At 39.6% G+C, this 17,755-nt stretch overlaps 1 protein-coding gene across 1 annotated transcript in view; it reads left to right on the top strand.

The window, feature by feature from the left end:
* Positions 1–16,837, top strand: part of CPT1A (carnitine palmitoyltransferase 1A) — an 82,327-nt gene extending 65,490 nt beyond the window's left edge. Inside the window, exon 28 of the mRNA XM_074842646.1 lies at positions 16,783–16,837. Within this exon, the coding sequence (XP_074698747.1) occupies positions 16,783–16,818 (36 nt within the window). The 3' untranslated portion in view covers positions 16,819–16,837. The remainder of the gene's footprint in view (positions 1–16,782) is intronic.
* The last annotated feature ends 918 nt before the right edge of the window (positions 16,838–17,755 follow it).

Raw genomic sequence — 17,755 nt, 5'->3', positions numbered from 1 at the left:
TAAAGAGGAAAAATCACAGGGAAAATTTAAAAGAAATAATGTAGAGAATTAAAATGGAATTAGAGTGGGAAAGATAAGAAAATTCCACTGCCAAAAGTAAAGGGTAGGAGTGCAGGGGAGAGATACAAACAGCATAGTAAGGGAGATGAAGAAGACAGAAGCTACAGCTTCAGCCACATCCCTAAGCTCTTGTCTCTGAGACAAAAAACTTTAGCTGAATAGAATCGGAATGTGGGTACTGTGCTAGGGGGAGAACACCTTTTCAAATAATTTGATAATTTGCCTTTTTGTTTCATACAAGGATCTTGGAAATTAGGTACTAAGGAATGAAGCTTCTTCAAATGGCTTTAATGAACAAGAACTAAGCAGAATTGCCTTCCAGCACTGCTGCTTTATCTAGCAAAAAATCCCTGGCCCCAGCAAATAAGTAAAGAAAAAGGAAAAGGATAGCTGAGAAGCATGGATAGCTCTTTTTATAGCAGCTATTGTGCTGTTCTTGGTAATGGATCTTACTTTCTTTTTACAGTATTATAATTTGTTCAATTTCTGAATATGAAATTATGATATATCAGAAATATATGATATTCATGTTTCTGAGGAAACAAGAAGGAATTAAAAAACAAGCAAGCCCGTGAATTCATAACTCCATGAACTACTTACATTTTAATGTTGCAGATAAAACATAAAGACCTTTTTGAAACTGGCAATGTGTCAGTCTCATCTGAAAATAACAAGAAATAATGATCTTTTAAAATAGGTAAGGACAGAGGTTATTTTGATGGGTACAACTGCAAAGTTACTTAGAGCAAACATTCTCATCAAATGTCTGTTTTCTGTTTCATTTTTTACCTATGGGTATATCAGACAGTATTTTAAAAGGCTTGGTAAACTGCTGTCACGATCTTCAATGCACAGACCAGAGGTCAGCACATTAAAATTATTTCAGAGAGGTCTCTGAAATTCAGAAGTTCAGACGCTTTTGAGGGGTCTCTCTTGGCTCATAATCATGCAGTTCCACTGAAGGACGTTGTAATGTGGTATGTGAGAGCTTATTTAGAGGTATGGATTGGTACAGAATAAAAATTATGTGGAGAACTGAGTTTTTCATATATGTATTGGATGAGAGAAGTGACACACAATACACAGTCCACTCCATGAGATCTTTATGTAAAAATTGAAAGTTGCTTTCTGATGCCTTCTCCATTAGGTTTGGAGTTTGTCCCTGTTTCATTACAGCAGGTGTCTCCAAATTTGGTCAAATGTTCTTAAGGATCCTAGGGATTAAATGTTTCCCTTTCAATGTACAGCTTAAAAAAAAAATGTAACACATTCTGACAGAAGACGCCTTCTCTTTATAGACTGCTTGGTCCATTTGAGAAGCTGACATATATGGACAGAAGAAGAAAAGGATAAATGTCAGAAGAGCCCCAATTTTAGTAGAGAGCAGGATGCAGTGGAACATGAAAGCAAAGGGAGTTATGAGAGACACACCTCAGAAAGATTGTCAGCTGAAGCAAAGTAGTGAGGTGTAAGAAATAGCTTCTAATTCTATATTTGTTTTGCATCAGTTTGAGGGAAGGAGAGGAGAAAAGCAAGATGTGAATTATATGGTGAATCAAAAGGTGACTCTAAGCTACCATTATTCATACAGCTATGAAAAAGCTTAACACCGTTCTAGGGAATATTAAAAAATATATTTTTGGTAGAGAGAGGAAAATGTTTGTATTATTTTATAAAATGCTGCTAAATCTTCATTAAGAATACTGTTCTGGTCATCTGTACTCAAGAAAGATAAACTTAATTTGGAACAGATGCAGTTCTCAAAGGCTCCTGGGATGAATGAGAGAATGGAGTATCTGTCTTTAGGTGGAGAGAACAAAGGAGTTTGATTTAGTCTGGGCAAATAAAGGCTGAGAGGCAATATGATTCCTCTTTATAAATAAATTCAGGGGATAGATATCAAAGAGGGATAGGAGCTGAAAAAGATAAAGGATACGTATCACTTAAATTTGGAATGTAAAGTAAGTTTTCCTAACCATTCAAAGAGTAAGGTGAGCCAGGAACCTGAACTATTTAAAAATGGGACTTCAAAAATTGCCTAATTAGAACAGATTTCCTGGAGACAATAAATTGTGTCTGCATTAAAAGGCTTTGGGTGTGTATATATTGCACATTCAAGGGATTTTGAAAGAAAAGACAGTAGATTCTGCCATATTTCCCTTGCGTGAATCTCATACTTCAGGGCTTTTGCTAGTCACCTATGACACCCAGAAAAATATTTCTTCTCCATGATACTTCCCCTAAGTACTGAACACTAACAGATGCTGAGGCAAAACGCAGGCAGTGTGTGTTCACCTTCCTAGAGATATTAAATTCCCCTGTTTACATGCTCAGGATTGAATTGACCAAACTTACTTTAGGATCATGAAAAATTTTTCAACCACATGTGAGTGAATTTTTTAATGTTCTGCCAATTCAAAGATTTACTTGATGTTGATGCTCTCAGTTTCTGATTCTTTCTGCGGCATGGTATTGTTTTGAATCTCTTGGTTCACGTGTGAACTATACAAGAAAGTGGTGGGAAGTGTTTGGGGAATGTGAAGTAGATGTTCTGTGGTCCCTTCTAAACTGGACACAGATGTTGCATGTTGTCAACAAGGGACTGGGTTTGAAGATCCAACCCTGTGAGCCTACATTCCACACCAACAAAATGCGTGGTACCTGAGCAGGAAGAGCAGAAGAGCTCTGGTGACTGTAATAAGATCAACCTACAGCCTTCTCATTGCCAGACAAGTCCATAGTGATGAGATAAATATGATGTCAAATCAGGAATTCAAATCAGTGAGTGAGGATCAGCAGGGTATATAACCAGGCACAGAAGTCTATCTGTGAAGTAGCTCAGGAAGGAGCAAGGCCTGAGTTTAAGCGCAGCTCCTGAGTGAAGGGGGGAGGTCCCCAGCAAGGCTCTTTCTCACACAAGTCTGATCCAAGGCTGCAGCTGTGCCATGTCAACGCTGGCCTCCAGCACAGGCAGCCAGATCCCTGGAGAGGAGGAAGAGGTTGCAGAGTCTGTTGATGCACTGGGGTCCTGAGAGTGTGGTCAGGACGACACGTTTATTGTGGTCTTCCAGGTTGTGTTGGTTAGGCAGAGACCTGTAAAGCAGGTGCCCCTTTTTCTCCCTCTCAGATAAACAGCTTGTCCCCATTTTACACTTTTACTGTTGTTTTATTAGGATTTGGATTTTTTTGTCTGGGGAGTGGGGAGGTGCATCCCTGCTTGGTAGCCTTTGTCAGTGACCCCAGTAAGTCAACACATACCTTTTCACTATCATTTCAGTCTTTATCCAAAGGAAGTTCTGGATACTCCCTTTTCAGTGTTTTATGTCTAGAAATTTCTCCTGTCCTATTAATTTAGCCCAGGTTAAGGTTGGCTAGCTGATTTTCCCCCTTCCATCGTCTTCAGTACCTGGCAATTTTTCACACCCTGTTGGGTTAACCCTGGCCAGGTCTGGCCTTCTGTATGTTTAACAATTAATGAGTATTACTGAAAGTGATGATGAACTTTGTGCAGATATAAAATTATTATATTCGTTGCATTCTGTTTTACTGCGCTGCTAGAGGTAGCAGTCATTTCTTATTGGATGATAAAACTCTAGTGTAATCATTTAATCCCTGTGTTTAGGTGATTTTGGTTTACATTTTTCAGTTGCAGGGGTAGGAAAAAAAAAAGAGAAAAAAAGCATACCAGTTGTAGTGACAGTTCTATGTATGATACTTCGGGCATGTCTGTATTTCTGCTTCTGGGGCAAAGCAATGGTCAGCTCATGTTCTAGAGCTACTTGTAATCAACTAATAGATCATATGTACACAAATGGTCTTCGTTTCGACTGTTGCAGTGTGGCAACCTGCTGTGGGATACTTTATGTTTCTTATTCATTATAGTTCTTTTTTTTAATCATAGTCAATAACTAATTAAGCTCTGTCAGACAGGCCTTTTGAGAGGTGCTTATAGTTAACAAATTTACTAATTAATTGCATAGCACAGAGCTCTGTTTACAGAAATTACGTGTTTTGTGGCTAAGGAGCTAAAGAGGGACTTCGGAGACCCAAGTTCACTTCTTAGATCTGTTACATGTTTCCTAGTTGGTCTTGAGAGATTCACTGAATTTCCACGGCCTTGATTCAGGAAAATACTTGAGTGAATACTGTATAATAAAGCCAAGCATATTGTCAAGGAGCTTCTTGAGTCAGGACTCTTGGAAGCTGAATGACAGGCCACTCCCTCACCTTTGTTTTCCTTTAGTCTGCCAGTTATTTAGGGCTCAGTCCATATCCCAGTTATTTGGGGCTCAGTCCATATCCCAGTTATTTAGGGCTCAGTCCATATAGCAGTTATTTAGGGCTCAGTCCATATCCCAGTTATTTGGGGCTCAGTCCATATCCCAGTTATTTGGGGCTCAGTCCATATAGCAGTTATTTGGGGCTCAGTCCATATAGCAGTTATTTGGGGCTCAGTCCATATCCCAGTTATTTGGGGCTCAGTCCATATAGCAGTTATTTATGGCTCAGTCCATATAGCAGTTATTTATGGCTCAGTCCATATAGCAGTTATTTGGGGCTCAGTCCATATAGCAGTTATTTAGGGCTCAGTCCATATACCAGTTATTTAGGGCTCAGTCCATATCCCAGTTATTTGGGGCTCAGTCCATATAGCAGTTATTTAGGGCTCAGTCCATATAGCAGTTATTTGGGGCTCAGTCCATATCCCAGTTATTTAGGGCTCAGTCCATATCCCAGTTATTTGGGGCTCAGTCCATATAGCAGTTATTTAGGGCTCAGTCCATATCCCAGTTATTTGGGGCTCAGTCCATATCCCAGTTATTTGGGGCTCAGTCCATATCCCAGTTATTTAGGGCTCAGTCCATATCCCAGTTATTTGGGGCTCAGTCCATATACCAGTTATTTGGGGCTCAGTCCATATAGCAGTTATTTATGGCTCAGTCCATATAGCAGTTATTTGGGGCTCAGTCCATATAGCAGTTATTTAGGGCTCAGTCCATATCCCAGTTATTTAGGGCTCAGTCCATATCCCAGTTATTTGGGGCTCAGTCCATATAGCAGTTATTTAGGGCTCAGTCCATATAGCAGTTATTTGGGGCTCAGTCCATATCCCAGTTATTTGGGGCTCAGTCCATATCCCAGTTATTTGGGGCTCAGTCCATATCCCAGTTATTTGGGGCTCAGTCCATATAGCAGTTATTTATGGCTCAGTCCATATAGCAGTTATTTGGGGCTCAGTCCATATAGCAGTTATTTAGGGCTCAGTCCATATCCCAGTTATTTAGGGCTCAGTCCATATCCCAGTTATTTGGGGCTCAGTCCATATAGCAGTTATTTAGGGCTCAGTCCATATAGCAGTTATTTAGGGCTCAGTCCATATCCCAGTTATTTGGGGCTCAGTCCATATCCCATCCGAAGTCTCTCAGTTTACTTCAGCAAGCTCTGAGACATGCCTGTAGAAAGAGTAAGGAATATCAGACCCTGAGCAGATACCTAACGGAACGAGGCCCTGATCCCAGCTGGGGCCTCTTCTATAACACGAATTATAGAAATACTGCTAATATATTTGGGACAAAAAGAGGTGTATAGTGGATTTACAAAACCCAGTAGCTATCCCACAAGCATACCCCAAAATAGTGCTTTCATAAATCATTATAGTGTGGATATTTGCCATTCAGTATTACCCACTTCAGAGACCAAATGTGACTCATTATTAAATTACTTCAATCTGTGCTGATGTAGAAGCACCCCTGACACATCTCTTTGTGAGCCATTTCTTCAGAGTAATTGCATTAGTAATAGCCGATTACCCAGCAATCTTATGTTCCTACAAAATTAAGGTAATTACTGTAGCTAGAAACACATCCCTCTGTATTCTGTCCTAGCAAAGAAGCTGGTAAAAGGCGATGTAATGCTTTAATTCTTTGTAACAGGAGAAACATGAAGGTATAATTATATTATTAATGTGGCATAGGAGAGGTTTTTGTATCTGAAAGGAGCATGGAAACCAAATCATAGTTTGAAGTTAAAATTCCTAGTCCATAAAGGGGAAAAAAAAGACCTTTTGTGTTTAGGTTCCTTAATGAGTACAGAGAAAATGTATTTGAAATACGTGAATGAGTTTGTATTCTGCACTTTGAAAGTAATAGATATCTGTCTTTGAAGTAGATTTATTATGCAAAAGGTGCATTTTTCTTTGAACTGGATTGCCCAGAGAAGCTGGTGTGGGCTTAGTTTCATACTGAAGTCAATAGGTATTAATTTGTTCATATGGCAAATCTCCTGAAAACGAGGGTCAGCTTCTAAGTAGTCTGCATGCTATAGAATTTAATTTGTGTTTTAATTTTCATCTTTCTTTGTGTGAGGGAAACATGACATTTCACATTTTCTTTAATGCAATATTAGATGTTTAATATAACACCTGAGGAAGAACAGACGGGCCATTCCCTGTAAACTCAGCTAAGTAATTAAATCCTAAATAGTCTAGAAGGGATACTGAAATCTCTTCACAGGTGTTATGTAGTGTCAAAATTCATAGACAGAGGGTGCCACTAGGTCATTTGAGAGTGGCAGTTTGTGTCTGGGTGTGGGCTGATGAAAATGTCTCCCATGATAAAAGTACTTCTGGCAAGTTTTGCTTTCTGTTGCGTTAATGTGCTGTGTTTGAATTGCTGAGTGCAAGCTGATGGCCTTGGAGTAGAAAAGAAATGTTCACTTGTGGAATATTTCTTGCAATATATGATATATGAAACTGCTAAAAATAACATGGTGCTCCAAATTACTTTTATTACAAAGGTAAAGCCCAGCAACTGAATATGGGTTGTTCAATTAATGTAGAAGAATATGAGAAAGTCAAGTTTGGTTGGTCAGGTTAAGCTAAATTCCTTTAATGCAAGGATCTTAGCAAATGTTGTGTACAATTGCCATTTATTGATAATTTTTATGATCAATGAAGTGGCTCCTTTAACATTTATAGAAATGAAAATTCTTATGGGATCAGAATAACAACTTTAAAAACACCTTTTTTGCGAGAAGAGAAATTATGGAAGAAAATACTGTATTTTTCTGTTATATACCAACACAACTGGGGACAATAGGAAGCAACTTCAGTAGGAAGCTGTCCAAATTTAGTATTTTCACATTTTCATATAATTAATCCAGCCTCATTTCATTGCATATCTTTTCTCCGTGTCTTGTTAGGAAGCCCATTAAGATGTACATCCTGTCAAAAGCAGTACCAGGGAGTCCTCAAGAGAGATTCTGACTGCAGCGAGTATAATAACAATGATAATAATCGTTGGAGATTGCTGCAGGTCCGCCATGGTTTGGAAGCTGTCAATGCTAGCGCGGATATAATTATGGAAAATGTATGAGCAATGCATTGTCAGAGTCTTGTAATCGTATCTGAATTGTTAATAGAGCTTGATTAGGCGCTACTATTTGAAAAATCAGCAGAGTAGCAACAAAAATATTAGTATTTTACCTGTTTTGTCATTTGCTTGTTTGTTTTTAATCAAGTGGAGTGTGGTACTGCTGCTCTGTCTCTGGGAGTAAGTTTGTGTTATCGATAATTTCTATTGTTTGTTCCAGTCATGGTAGTGTTTAAGTGATAGAGAATATCTCCCATAAAGAGCATGGTCTACCTCACTGGTGTAAATGGTGAGTATATGAGAAGAAAGTGAAAAAAAATGTTATGAAATCAGGTTTTTTTAGACTGGGAAGTTTTGAAGTTTCAGGCAACTTTTCAGTTTAGAGCCATAAGTATCAGACTGTGTGTTGCTTCACAGAGTTACCCTGAGAAACCCAGTTTTGCACTTTTCTGATTATGCACTTACTAAGTACCGAGAAAGTTTGAGATAGGTGAATACAGAATAGACTCCTTCACTGGAAGTGAGTATGCATGTATGCACACCACTTTTTTTTTTTGTTGTTGCTCACTAGAAATGAGTAGGCATTAATCTTTTTTTGTCACTTCTGTGTTTTAACATTTTGGCTTCATTTAAGAAGGGAATTTTTGGAGCTTCACTGTTTTACTGAGAATCTGTTTTGTAGAATTGCTTTCTTCAGTTCCACAACATACAAATCCCTTTTCTTTACTGCAAGTGGATATGACCGCATGTAACAGCTGTATTCTTTATTGGAACAAGAGATATGGACCGTTGAAAAAATTTCTTCCTTGAGAGCTGTCCTTGCAGTTGTAGTTGCTAATGGGATTTTCATAGCCAAACATGCCATCTTGAATATGTTATTTTCTGCATTATAATACTGAGACAGACAACAAGAAAAGATTTTCCTTTCTGATGCAGGGACAGGACTGACCAGTCAGTGAAATCAGTAGAAGTCTTCCCCTTGACTTCAGTCAGTTATGAAAGGCTTTTGGTGATAAAATCTTGTATTTGTGCAGTGTCCTTCACTGTTTCCTTTAGCTCTGCTAAAAGAAATAGTGAAAATTTAATTCCAGTGATTTTTCCTGCTTTGCTAGAGCACAGAAGATAGAACAGCTATGGGGTAAAATTGGCAACAAACTTCACCGCGTACAGAACTGAGGGCCACGGCACTATTTGGTATTTATCAGGAAGCAACAGCAGACTATGTGATCCTAGATGATTCCTTCAACTATAAACTATGCAGAGATGGTGAAAACTATCACAATTTATTAAAATTATATTAAACTTCTACTAGGGCACCTGGATTTCACTTTTATTCATGTATGTTACCATTGTGCCTAGGACTCTTGTAATGGAGTAGGACTAGGACTCTCTTCAATGGCAGAAATTCCATCAAAATCCCATCATGGTAAATTAAAAACTAAACCAAACAGAGATGATTAAAGAACATTGTAAGCTGGTGTCAGCACTGCAGTAGAGAAATGGTAGGATGTCACAGAAAGAACAGAGCTCAGGTCAGTGTTTGAAACTTCTATCATCTTCATATCCAACTACAGACCACAACTGTATGCCATATCGTAGCCATATAAATAATTTCATCTGGTTTATGGAAGTGAATGTAGCTGTCCTGTGTCAGTGTGATGGGTAAGCAGCTGAGGCAGCTTTTCAGTGGGTAATTAACAAAATCTAACATTTGCACAGAAAACATCAGAAGCAGCTTGGTTGTGAGATGCTGTTGTTTTTTTCTAGATCTTATGCAAGAATCCAGCATATTTTGGGGGAAAATTCATGAAATTAGCAGCAACAACATCTATTAAATATCTGTTCAGATTTCTGAGCTCTGTTGTAGTGAAGTCAGAAAAGAAAGCAAACACTGGAAGTTTAATTAAATTAAAATATATGAAATAGTAACAGATGAGACCTGTAGATGCTTATTAACGTTTCTGGTAATTACCTGAATAAGGAATAGACACACTGTATTGTTTAATTTCTTTTTAAAGATAATGTGATCACTTGCACATATTGAGTTGTAGAAGATATGTGGCACTTTCCATGTTGTGAGAATCACAAAGACTGTGCCTGCGTGGAGACACCTCATTCTCTTTAGCAACCTAGTGTGTGAGGAGGGTAGGACCAGGCACAGAGAAGCTGAGTATAATTCATGGAGTTGAGTGAATATTGTAGCATCACATATGACAGGCTTTGGAAAGAAGCTCTTTGAGGACAGCAAAGAAATGTTGATCTGATGTTTTGAATACTGCTGCTTCCCACAGACAGTTATGAAAATTGTAAGGGGAATTATAAGCTTTTAATTTACTTACATTGTCTCATGTGCATAATGTCAGGAAAAAAAAAAAAAAAAGATGAGCTGTATTAGTAAGCCTTTAGCTTTCATAACTTTGAGATGTAACTTTAATGAGATGAAATGAAGATTCATCTTGGAACAAGCTGATTTAACACTTTCTGGTCTTTAGAGAGACTTACAGTGACATTTCCAGTAGTTACATTCAGTTAATTTTTTTTTATTATTGTGTTTCAGCATGAGGACATTTTTGCAGGAAACAGCAGGAAAGCTTTGCTTTATTTAAAGCAGCTGATGTCTGTGTTTTGGGCTGTAAATCTTCATGTGGTATTCAGAAAGTTCATTAGTGTTGAACTCAGATAGCCTAAAGTTAAATAAAAAAGCCAAAAATGTAAGTATTCTCTGGACATTCTGCAGCAAGCAGTGCTTGGTATCTATGATTAATTTTCATAACCTGTTCTAGCTGCACTGAGGACAAGATCTTTAATATAAACAGGTGTTGGATTTTGGTCTTACATCTGTACAGCAGCTGCTGCAGATGTGTATCTGTCTATCTTACAAGCCTGGGATATTGTTCTTGCCGATCCAGCCTTGAAAGCCTGTACTTTGCTAGTCCCAGCTTAACCTCGAATGTTCTGCATAGGCCCAACTGAACCATGGCACTTTCTTTCCACAACAGCAATCCAAGTGTAAGGTTGCCCATGCAAGCTAATTTCTTTTCCATTACTTTTGTTTATTTTTTTTAACCTTCCAGCAGCATCCCTAAGGTCTAAGTCGATTAAACCAAAACTAAATGTTCATTTTCTAGGGCTGGCTGATGTTGTGAACATCCTTTACTTTCTCATTTAAAGCTTAGTTTCTGCCATTAATCTTCTGGTAATGATTACTTCTACAGGCACTATTCTAGGAAGATTCTTGAGCATATATTTAAAGTCCGTTTCTACTGTATATGTGCTTAATCACCTTTCTTGTACAAGAATGTTTCCCTAAACTGTTGACCCAGTCTGCAAACTGATCTCCTAACGCTACCAATTTGTGATGTTTCTCAGAAGCAACTGAAGAACTAGGAATTATGCTGAAGACTCTCAGGTCTCTTTCTTAGGACTACTCCAAATTCACTTCTGGCCCCATTACAATGCTGGGAATGTGATCTGTGTGGCCCCACTGCAGAAAAAGTGGAATCTTCAGGTTGTGCTGTTGCATTGTGAGGCAGTGGTGCTGTATCTCCGGACTGCCGCTTCCCAACAGTATAACTCTGCTTTGTACTCATGGAGAGGGCTTGTAGTGTCATAAGCACTGAAGAAATTCTACTTGCCATAACACTGAAATTACTCTTTTTTCTGCCATCTGGCATCATCTCATGCTGTCTGTATGTGGTACTTACACTGCTTCACTGCACCCTTCTCTTGTCGGGGCTGCTCCTCTTCGCTGCTGTCATCCTGTTGCAGTCACAATTCTTTTGGGTGTGGTAAATGCACTACACTGCTGCTGGCTTTTTCTCAACTCCAGCTATACAGAAAGATCACCAGACTTCTGGTGTGGTTTTTTCCCAAGAAATAATTGAGTTCTTAGAATACCACTGGTTTTGGAGGAAGGGCGGTGCTGTGTACTTGATTAATTCTGCTCTTAGAGAATTCAAATTGTTAGAGGCAGCAGAGATAGAATAATTTTGACCACTTTGAAAAATCCTGGCCTCTATCTGTTTTCCTTTAGATTTCAGTTGGTGTACGAAACTAAGGAATGGATCCTCTGTGGTACAATAATCCTGTGGGGTTAGAACTACTTACACCATCAAAAAATGGTTTTGCTTTTAATATGACATTTATCTGTAGCTAGTATATTGGTAAATTATGTATATTTTTTCTTTTAAAATTACTTTTTAAAAAATGCACTGAAATCCTCCAGATTAAGCTTGTAATGCTGTCCATCATTGTCAGAGGCATATCTCCTGCCACCTAGTAAAAATGAGAGAGAAACATAAAATTCAGGAAAACTGTTCCATCAACACAGCATCCAGTTCAAGACAAGAGGTATTAGTGTACTGTGTGTATAACAGGGAGACTGGGTCTGGGCAGAGGAATAATGTGCAGGTGCTTGCTACAGAATGTCGATGCTGACTTTAAAAGGCAAGGCCCTGGCCCTGACTCAGCTACCCTGATGGTTATTACAGTAACCCTGAGTTGTTGTTTGCATTGCCCAGGCAATTAGTTAGATTAAATAGTTCAAATTCCTCATGTGGTGTTTTCAGCAAAGAAATCACATGGCCCCTGGGTTCTGCTTATCATTATGGGACAAAAGATGCTGTGGTCCTGTACAGCTTTTTGTACTCATTGAGATTCAGCCTACCTGACTTTAGACATGTCTTCTCTCAGACATTTACATTAAGAGCACAAGCTCTTTCCACCATCAATGAAAAAGGAGAGCAAAAGCAAGAGAGAGAGTCCTCCAAAGACCAAAAACTGATTTCTGGGCATATTTCTCTCTCTCTCTCTCTCTTCATTGATGGTTTGATCTCGTCTTAGGATGGGCTACATCATCCTCTGGAGGTGCTGCTTTTCCTCCACCTGGAGAGGAAAGTTGAACAAGTTAACTGACTTCTATTTAGCTAAACTTAGGCAAGGTGAATTCCAGCCCTGCCTCAACTCTGCCATCTCAGAAATGCAGTTAACTAACGTCCTTACTAGGCTTTGTGATGGAACTACTTAAGCCATGTATATGGACCTTGTGAAGGATGAAAAGTGCATAGCACAGGTCAAAGGAGGGTATTTCATATAAAACCTCACATGTCTCAGTTTCTCTGTCTAATATACTCAGCCAAGTCATGATATCCTGCACTTTTCAAACATCTTCACATTCTGTACAGTGGCTGTAGGAGTATAGATACAGATAGGGAAGAACATGAGAACTCTGAAAAATCACTTCTGGAAGCCTGAAGTCAGCTCCATGGTTTAGTGTGATTAGAACTAGAAGTTGTCTATCTTATGTTTTGGAGTTTCTTTCCCTTGAGGTACCACCCTCAGTTGTGTATGTACAGTAGAGGTACATTGAATAACCCAGAATATATCTCCCAAAATCATAAAATGAACAACAATTACAACATCCACCAGTTACTTACTGCCAGCTCCTTTTCATCTTCAGATCGCTTCTTTGTCTGGTGTGTTTTGGAGAAGAGTCTTGGTTTGTAGACAGTATTTGGAGTGGAGATGAGGTCAAGGTAACTACTTCTATGCAGTTATGACTAATTTAGGTTGGGAAAGAAATCACATGATGATGGTACCTCACTATGAGTGGTCAGATGCTTTAGCTGTGATTTTATTCCTCTGAGTTGATTTAATTTTGTGAATGTGTAGTTCCTTGTAGGGGAGTAGGAGGCACCATGAGCTATAGGTGTGAAAACATGCAATTCTTTGGCTAGAAAGCATATATGAGAGGAAAGTCTGCAGTTTATATAATCTCACGAAAGGCAAGATTTATATAAGCTTTACAAAGTTCTTTGGGGGAAGGTAGTGAGCATATGATTTCTTTTGTCATGTGTCTATTTTATGACAATAGAGAAGTAATTAATCACTGTCAGGCTTGTAAAGAGAAGCAAAACTTGTGGCCAAATGAGTTCTCTTGTATAATCACTGTTTGTATGTTAATATGTAAATGCAGCCTCTCAACTGGTGTTATTTGATTGTAGAAAAAAGGTATGGTTCTTCAAGAATATCCCATGATCTTAAGATGGCAGGAAAAAGATGCAGATAATATTGTTGGCTTGCATCTGAAATCTTTAATTCTTTGCAATTTTTGAAGCGCTAGCACACATTTAACTTACAAAATTATGTATTTTTTTAATATACTTGGTTCTTCTTTTTTTTGAACTGCTGATCCCTATTGACAAACCTCAAGTCTATATGAAAACTTTTCAGATGAACATGAAAATAATAGCAAATGCTAAGATAGTGTCACTGTGGTGTGCTTGGTAAATTTAGAACCCTAACAGAAATAGGTTTTACAGTAGTGCTAATATTGCTGGAGAAGTCCATATGGTTGTACTTCTTCAGGCATGGTCCTTTTTATCCAAGACATCAGTGTGACAAGGTTTTACATTAGGGCCTTCACTGTTTTGTTTCAGTGGGCCCAATGCTGGGATTCAGCTGCAAATCTAATGCAAACTGGATGCACTAGGAAAGCGAAAGTAGTTTTTAATCCATGTCCTTATTCCTTTGATTATGGACTACCTGCTGTTGGCCTACACTAGTTTTCTGCCAGCACAGATTCAAAAGCATGGAGAAGATATAACTTGCTGCAATTCCATAAAGCTACTCTGACACCTGGAATAACTGTGGAAGAATCATTTGCTACTCATCTTGCATTTCACTGTTCCAGTGAGAGAGAGGCATCTGGAACGTGACATTAATGACATGTCAATGCTAGCCAAAGATTATCCTACTTTGGAGAATAATCCTGTGACTGGTTAAATTCACCTTGGGCCTGTTGTGTATGCACCTCCAGAAAAATTTGATTTCAAGTTGAACCCCTACAAGATCATTCTGGTAATGTCTCAACCTAAAATAAAACTTCTTAAGCAAGGCTGACTTCAGAAATTAGATACCAGAGGGCATATTGTATTATAGCAACGACTCCTGGGTCATCAATCACTCTTTTTAAATTGTTCCTGAGATATTGTACATAAATCAGTAAAAGTCAAGAGTAGGTCAGATGTAGTCCACAATCTCTAGAGCAAATGCCATCTGAATAATATCTAAAGATACTGAGTAGGTGTACTATTCTCTGTTCTTTAAGTACCTTATTAATTTAAATGTCTTGTTTTCAAAGATATTTGTAGAGGGACTGCCTACTCAGTGACATTCTGTTGTCAAACAGAAGCAAACTTCACATTCCACTCAATCATGACTCATAAGCACTTGTCCTTATTTAATATAATAAGATGATTGCATACCATGTAGATTCCTCTAAGTATCAGCAAAAAGTAAACTGCCTATTTACTAGCTAGCCTTAAAAATCATCAGAACTGGAGCTTAAGACCCTGCATATTTCAGTCTGGAGGTAGAAGGACAGGTCATTATGTTTGTTTATTTTTGAAAACTTGAATACAAGCAGAAATATAAGATAAAAGGTATATTTTAGGCACGTGCCATCAAACTACCACATGAATTACATGAAATATTGCTGGATGGTTTCTCCCTGAGAGGAACATATAAAATAAATATGTGTCTGAATAAAGTATTATGGCATAAAAATTTTAAAATTTCTGCTGAAAATTATTCTTACGTAATACAACTATGCTTACAAGAACTTTGTTATGGCCATTTTCTAAGAGAATATATTTATTTATATATTTATATTATATTTCATTTAGTATAGGTATCACATAGACACACACAAGTCTATGGGACCTGATGGGATACACCCGAGGGTGCTGGAGGAGCTGGCTGGGTGCTCGCCAAGCCGCTTTCCAGCATTTCCCAGCAGTCCTGGCTGACCGGGGAGGTCCTGACAGATTGGAAACTGGCCAATGTGACGCCCATCTGTAAGAAGGGTCAGAAGGATGATCCAGGAAATTACAGGCCTGTCAGCTTGACATCGGTGCCCAGGAAGCTGATGGAGCAGCTCATCCTGAGTACCATCACACAACACATGCAGGACAACCAGATGATCAGGCCCAGTCAGCATGGGTTTATGAAAGGCAGGTCCTGCCTGACAAACCTGATCTCCTTCTACGACAGGGCAACCTGCTTATTGGATGAGAGAAAGGCTGTGGGTGTTGTCTACCTTGACTTCAGTAAGGCCTTTGACACCGTTTCCCACAGCATTCTCCTGGCGAAACTGGCTGCTTGCGGCTTGGATGGGCACACGCTTTGCTGGGTAAAAACTGGCTGGATGGCCGGGCCCAAAGAGTTGTGGTGAATGGAGTTAAATCCGGTTGGTGGCCGGTCATGAGTGGTGTCCCCCAGGGCTCGGTTTTGGGGCCACTCCTGTTCAACATCTTTATTGATGACCTAGACGAGGGGATCGAGTGCACCCTCAGTAAGTTTGCAGGTGACACCAAGTTGGGTGGGAGTGTTGATCTGCTCGAGGGTAGGGAGGCTCTGCAGAGAGACCTGGACAGGCTGGAGCGATGGGCTGAGGCCAACTGGGGGAGTTTCAATAAGGCCAAATGCCGGGTGCTGCCCTTGGGCCACAACAACCCCCAGCAGCGCTACAGGCTTGGGGAGGAGTGGCTGGAGAGCTGCCAGTCAGAGAGGGACCTGGTGGGGGGGTGACTGATGGATAATAAGCCAGCAGTGTGCCCAGGTGGCCAAAAAGGCCAATGGCATCATCCTGGCTTGTATCAGCACTAGCGTGGCCAGCAGGGACAGGGAAGGGATCTTATCCCTGTACTCGGCACTGGTGAGGCCGCCCCTTGATGACTGGGTTCAGTTTTGGGCCCCTCACTCCAAAAAGGCCGTTGAATGACTCGAGCGTGTCCAGAGAAGGGCAACGGAGCTGGTGCAGGGTCTGGAGCACAGGTCTGATGGGGAGCGGCTGAGGGAACTGGGGGGGTTTAGTCTGGAGAAGAGGAGGCTGAGGGGAGACCTCATGGCCCTCTACAACTCCCTGAAAGGAGGGTGCAGAGAGGGGGGAGGAGTCTCTTGAGCCAAGGAACCAGCGCCAGGACAAGAGGGAATGGCCTCAAGCTGCGCCAGGGCAGGGTCAGACTGGCTCTTAGGAAGGATTTCTTTGCAGAAGGGGTTGTTGGGCGCTGGAATGGGCTGCCCAGGGCAGGGGGGGAGTCCCCATCCCTGGAGGGGTTGAAGAGTCGGGTTGACCCAGCGCTGAGGGATCTGGTGGAGTTGGGAACAGTCAGTGTGAGGTTCATGGTTGGACTGGAGGAGCTTCAAGGGCTTTTCCAACCCAGATGATTCTGTGATTCTGTGAAGATATCATAGACAATTTGATTAACATCCTTTGATTTTCTGTGATAGCTTAAATATCAATGTTTTCATTGTCTTAGTCCAAATAAGCATATACCTTCTTTGTTCACAGGACAAGTTTTTGAATATATCTTCCAGCCTCCTTTGAGGTATAGCATTGATTGTGCGCCCCAGCTTCTCAGTACAGCTTTAATCTGCAGGTTACAGAAATAAAGTAGGTATTATTTCACCAGAAATTGACTCTCCCATATGATAAAGACATTTTTAACACAACGTTTACCTTTGGAGCACACACAGTTTCAACTGTAAGAAAACCCATGAAGATGGCACAGGCACAAAGAACAACAATTTCAGTTTACTGAAAGAAAATAGCAATAATTCTTTTTTAATAAATTCTTTTTGATAAACGGCTGCATGCATACACTGTAATCTTACCATTCTATCATGTCTGCTGTCACTCCCTTCTATCATCCAAATACTGTCAAAGATTTGCTTTGCAACTCTTTCACCTGTAAAGAGCTAAAGATCATAAAATACACAAATCTCAGTTCAGTTGGTCATGGTCCTTTCCAGCCATCTGTCTTACAGACAACAATGTTTGCATGCAGGTTAGTTTGTGAGAATTAGGTATAAAGTATTTACCTTCTTTTGTGATTAAAGCTAGAAAATTGTCAGGCTCTTTTATATCAGGGTAGTTAATGCTAGTTGGCCCCAGGAGATCTGGAAACAACCTGCACCTGAAAGAAAAAAAACCACCACACAGAAGTTGACTAAATGTCAAGCATTGTAATATTCATCTTCAGTCCTGTCTCCTACTACAACAAACAACTGACTATAAGAGGATTTTTTAAAAAAAAAGGTCTCCTTTCTTAACTGACTCCATTTATTATGTGTGAATTTTTCTGACGTTCTTATTTTCAGTTTTTGTAAGTTATGCAGTGTCATAACATTTATGTAGCTGTAAAAATTTTATTTTACTTTCAAGTGTTTTTCAATGCATTCATTGCAGCTGTTATTTATGTTTGTATTGCTCCCTGGCTTGTTATATAAAAATATATTCTTATTTCACTTTTTTGATATTCCTG

Source organism: Strix aluco, chromosome 16 (assembly GCF_031877795.1).
Source record: "Strix aluco isolate bStrAlu1 chromosome 16, bStrAlu1.hap1, whole genome shotgun sequence".
NCBI classification, from domain to species: Eukaryota; Metazoa; Chordata; class Aves; order Strigiformes; family Strigidae; genus Strix; species Strix aluco.
Note: the sequence above shows the minus strand (reverse complement) of the source record. Positions and strands in the feature narration are given on the sequence as shown.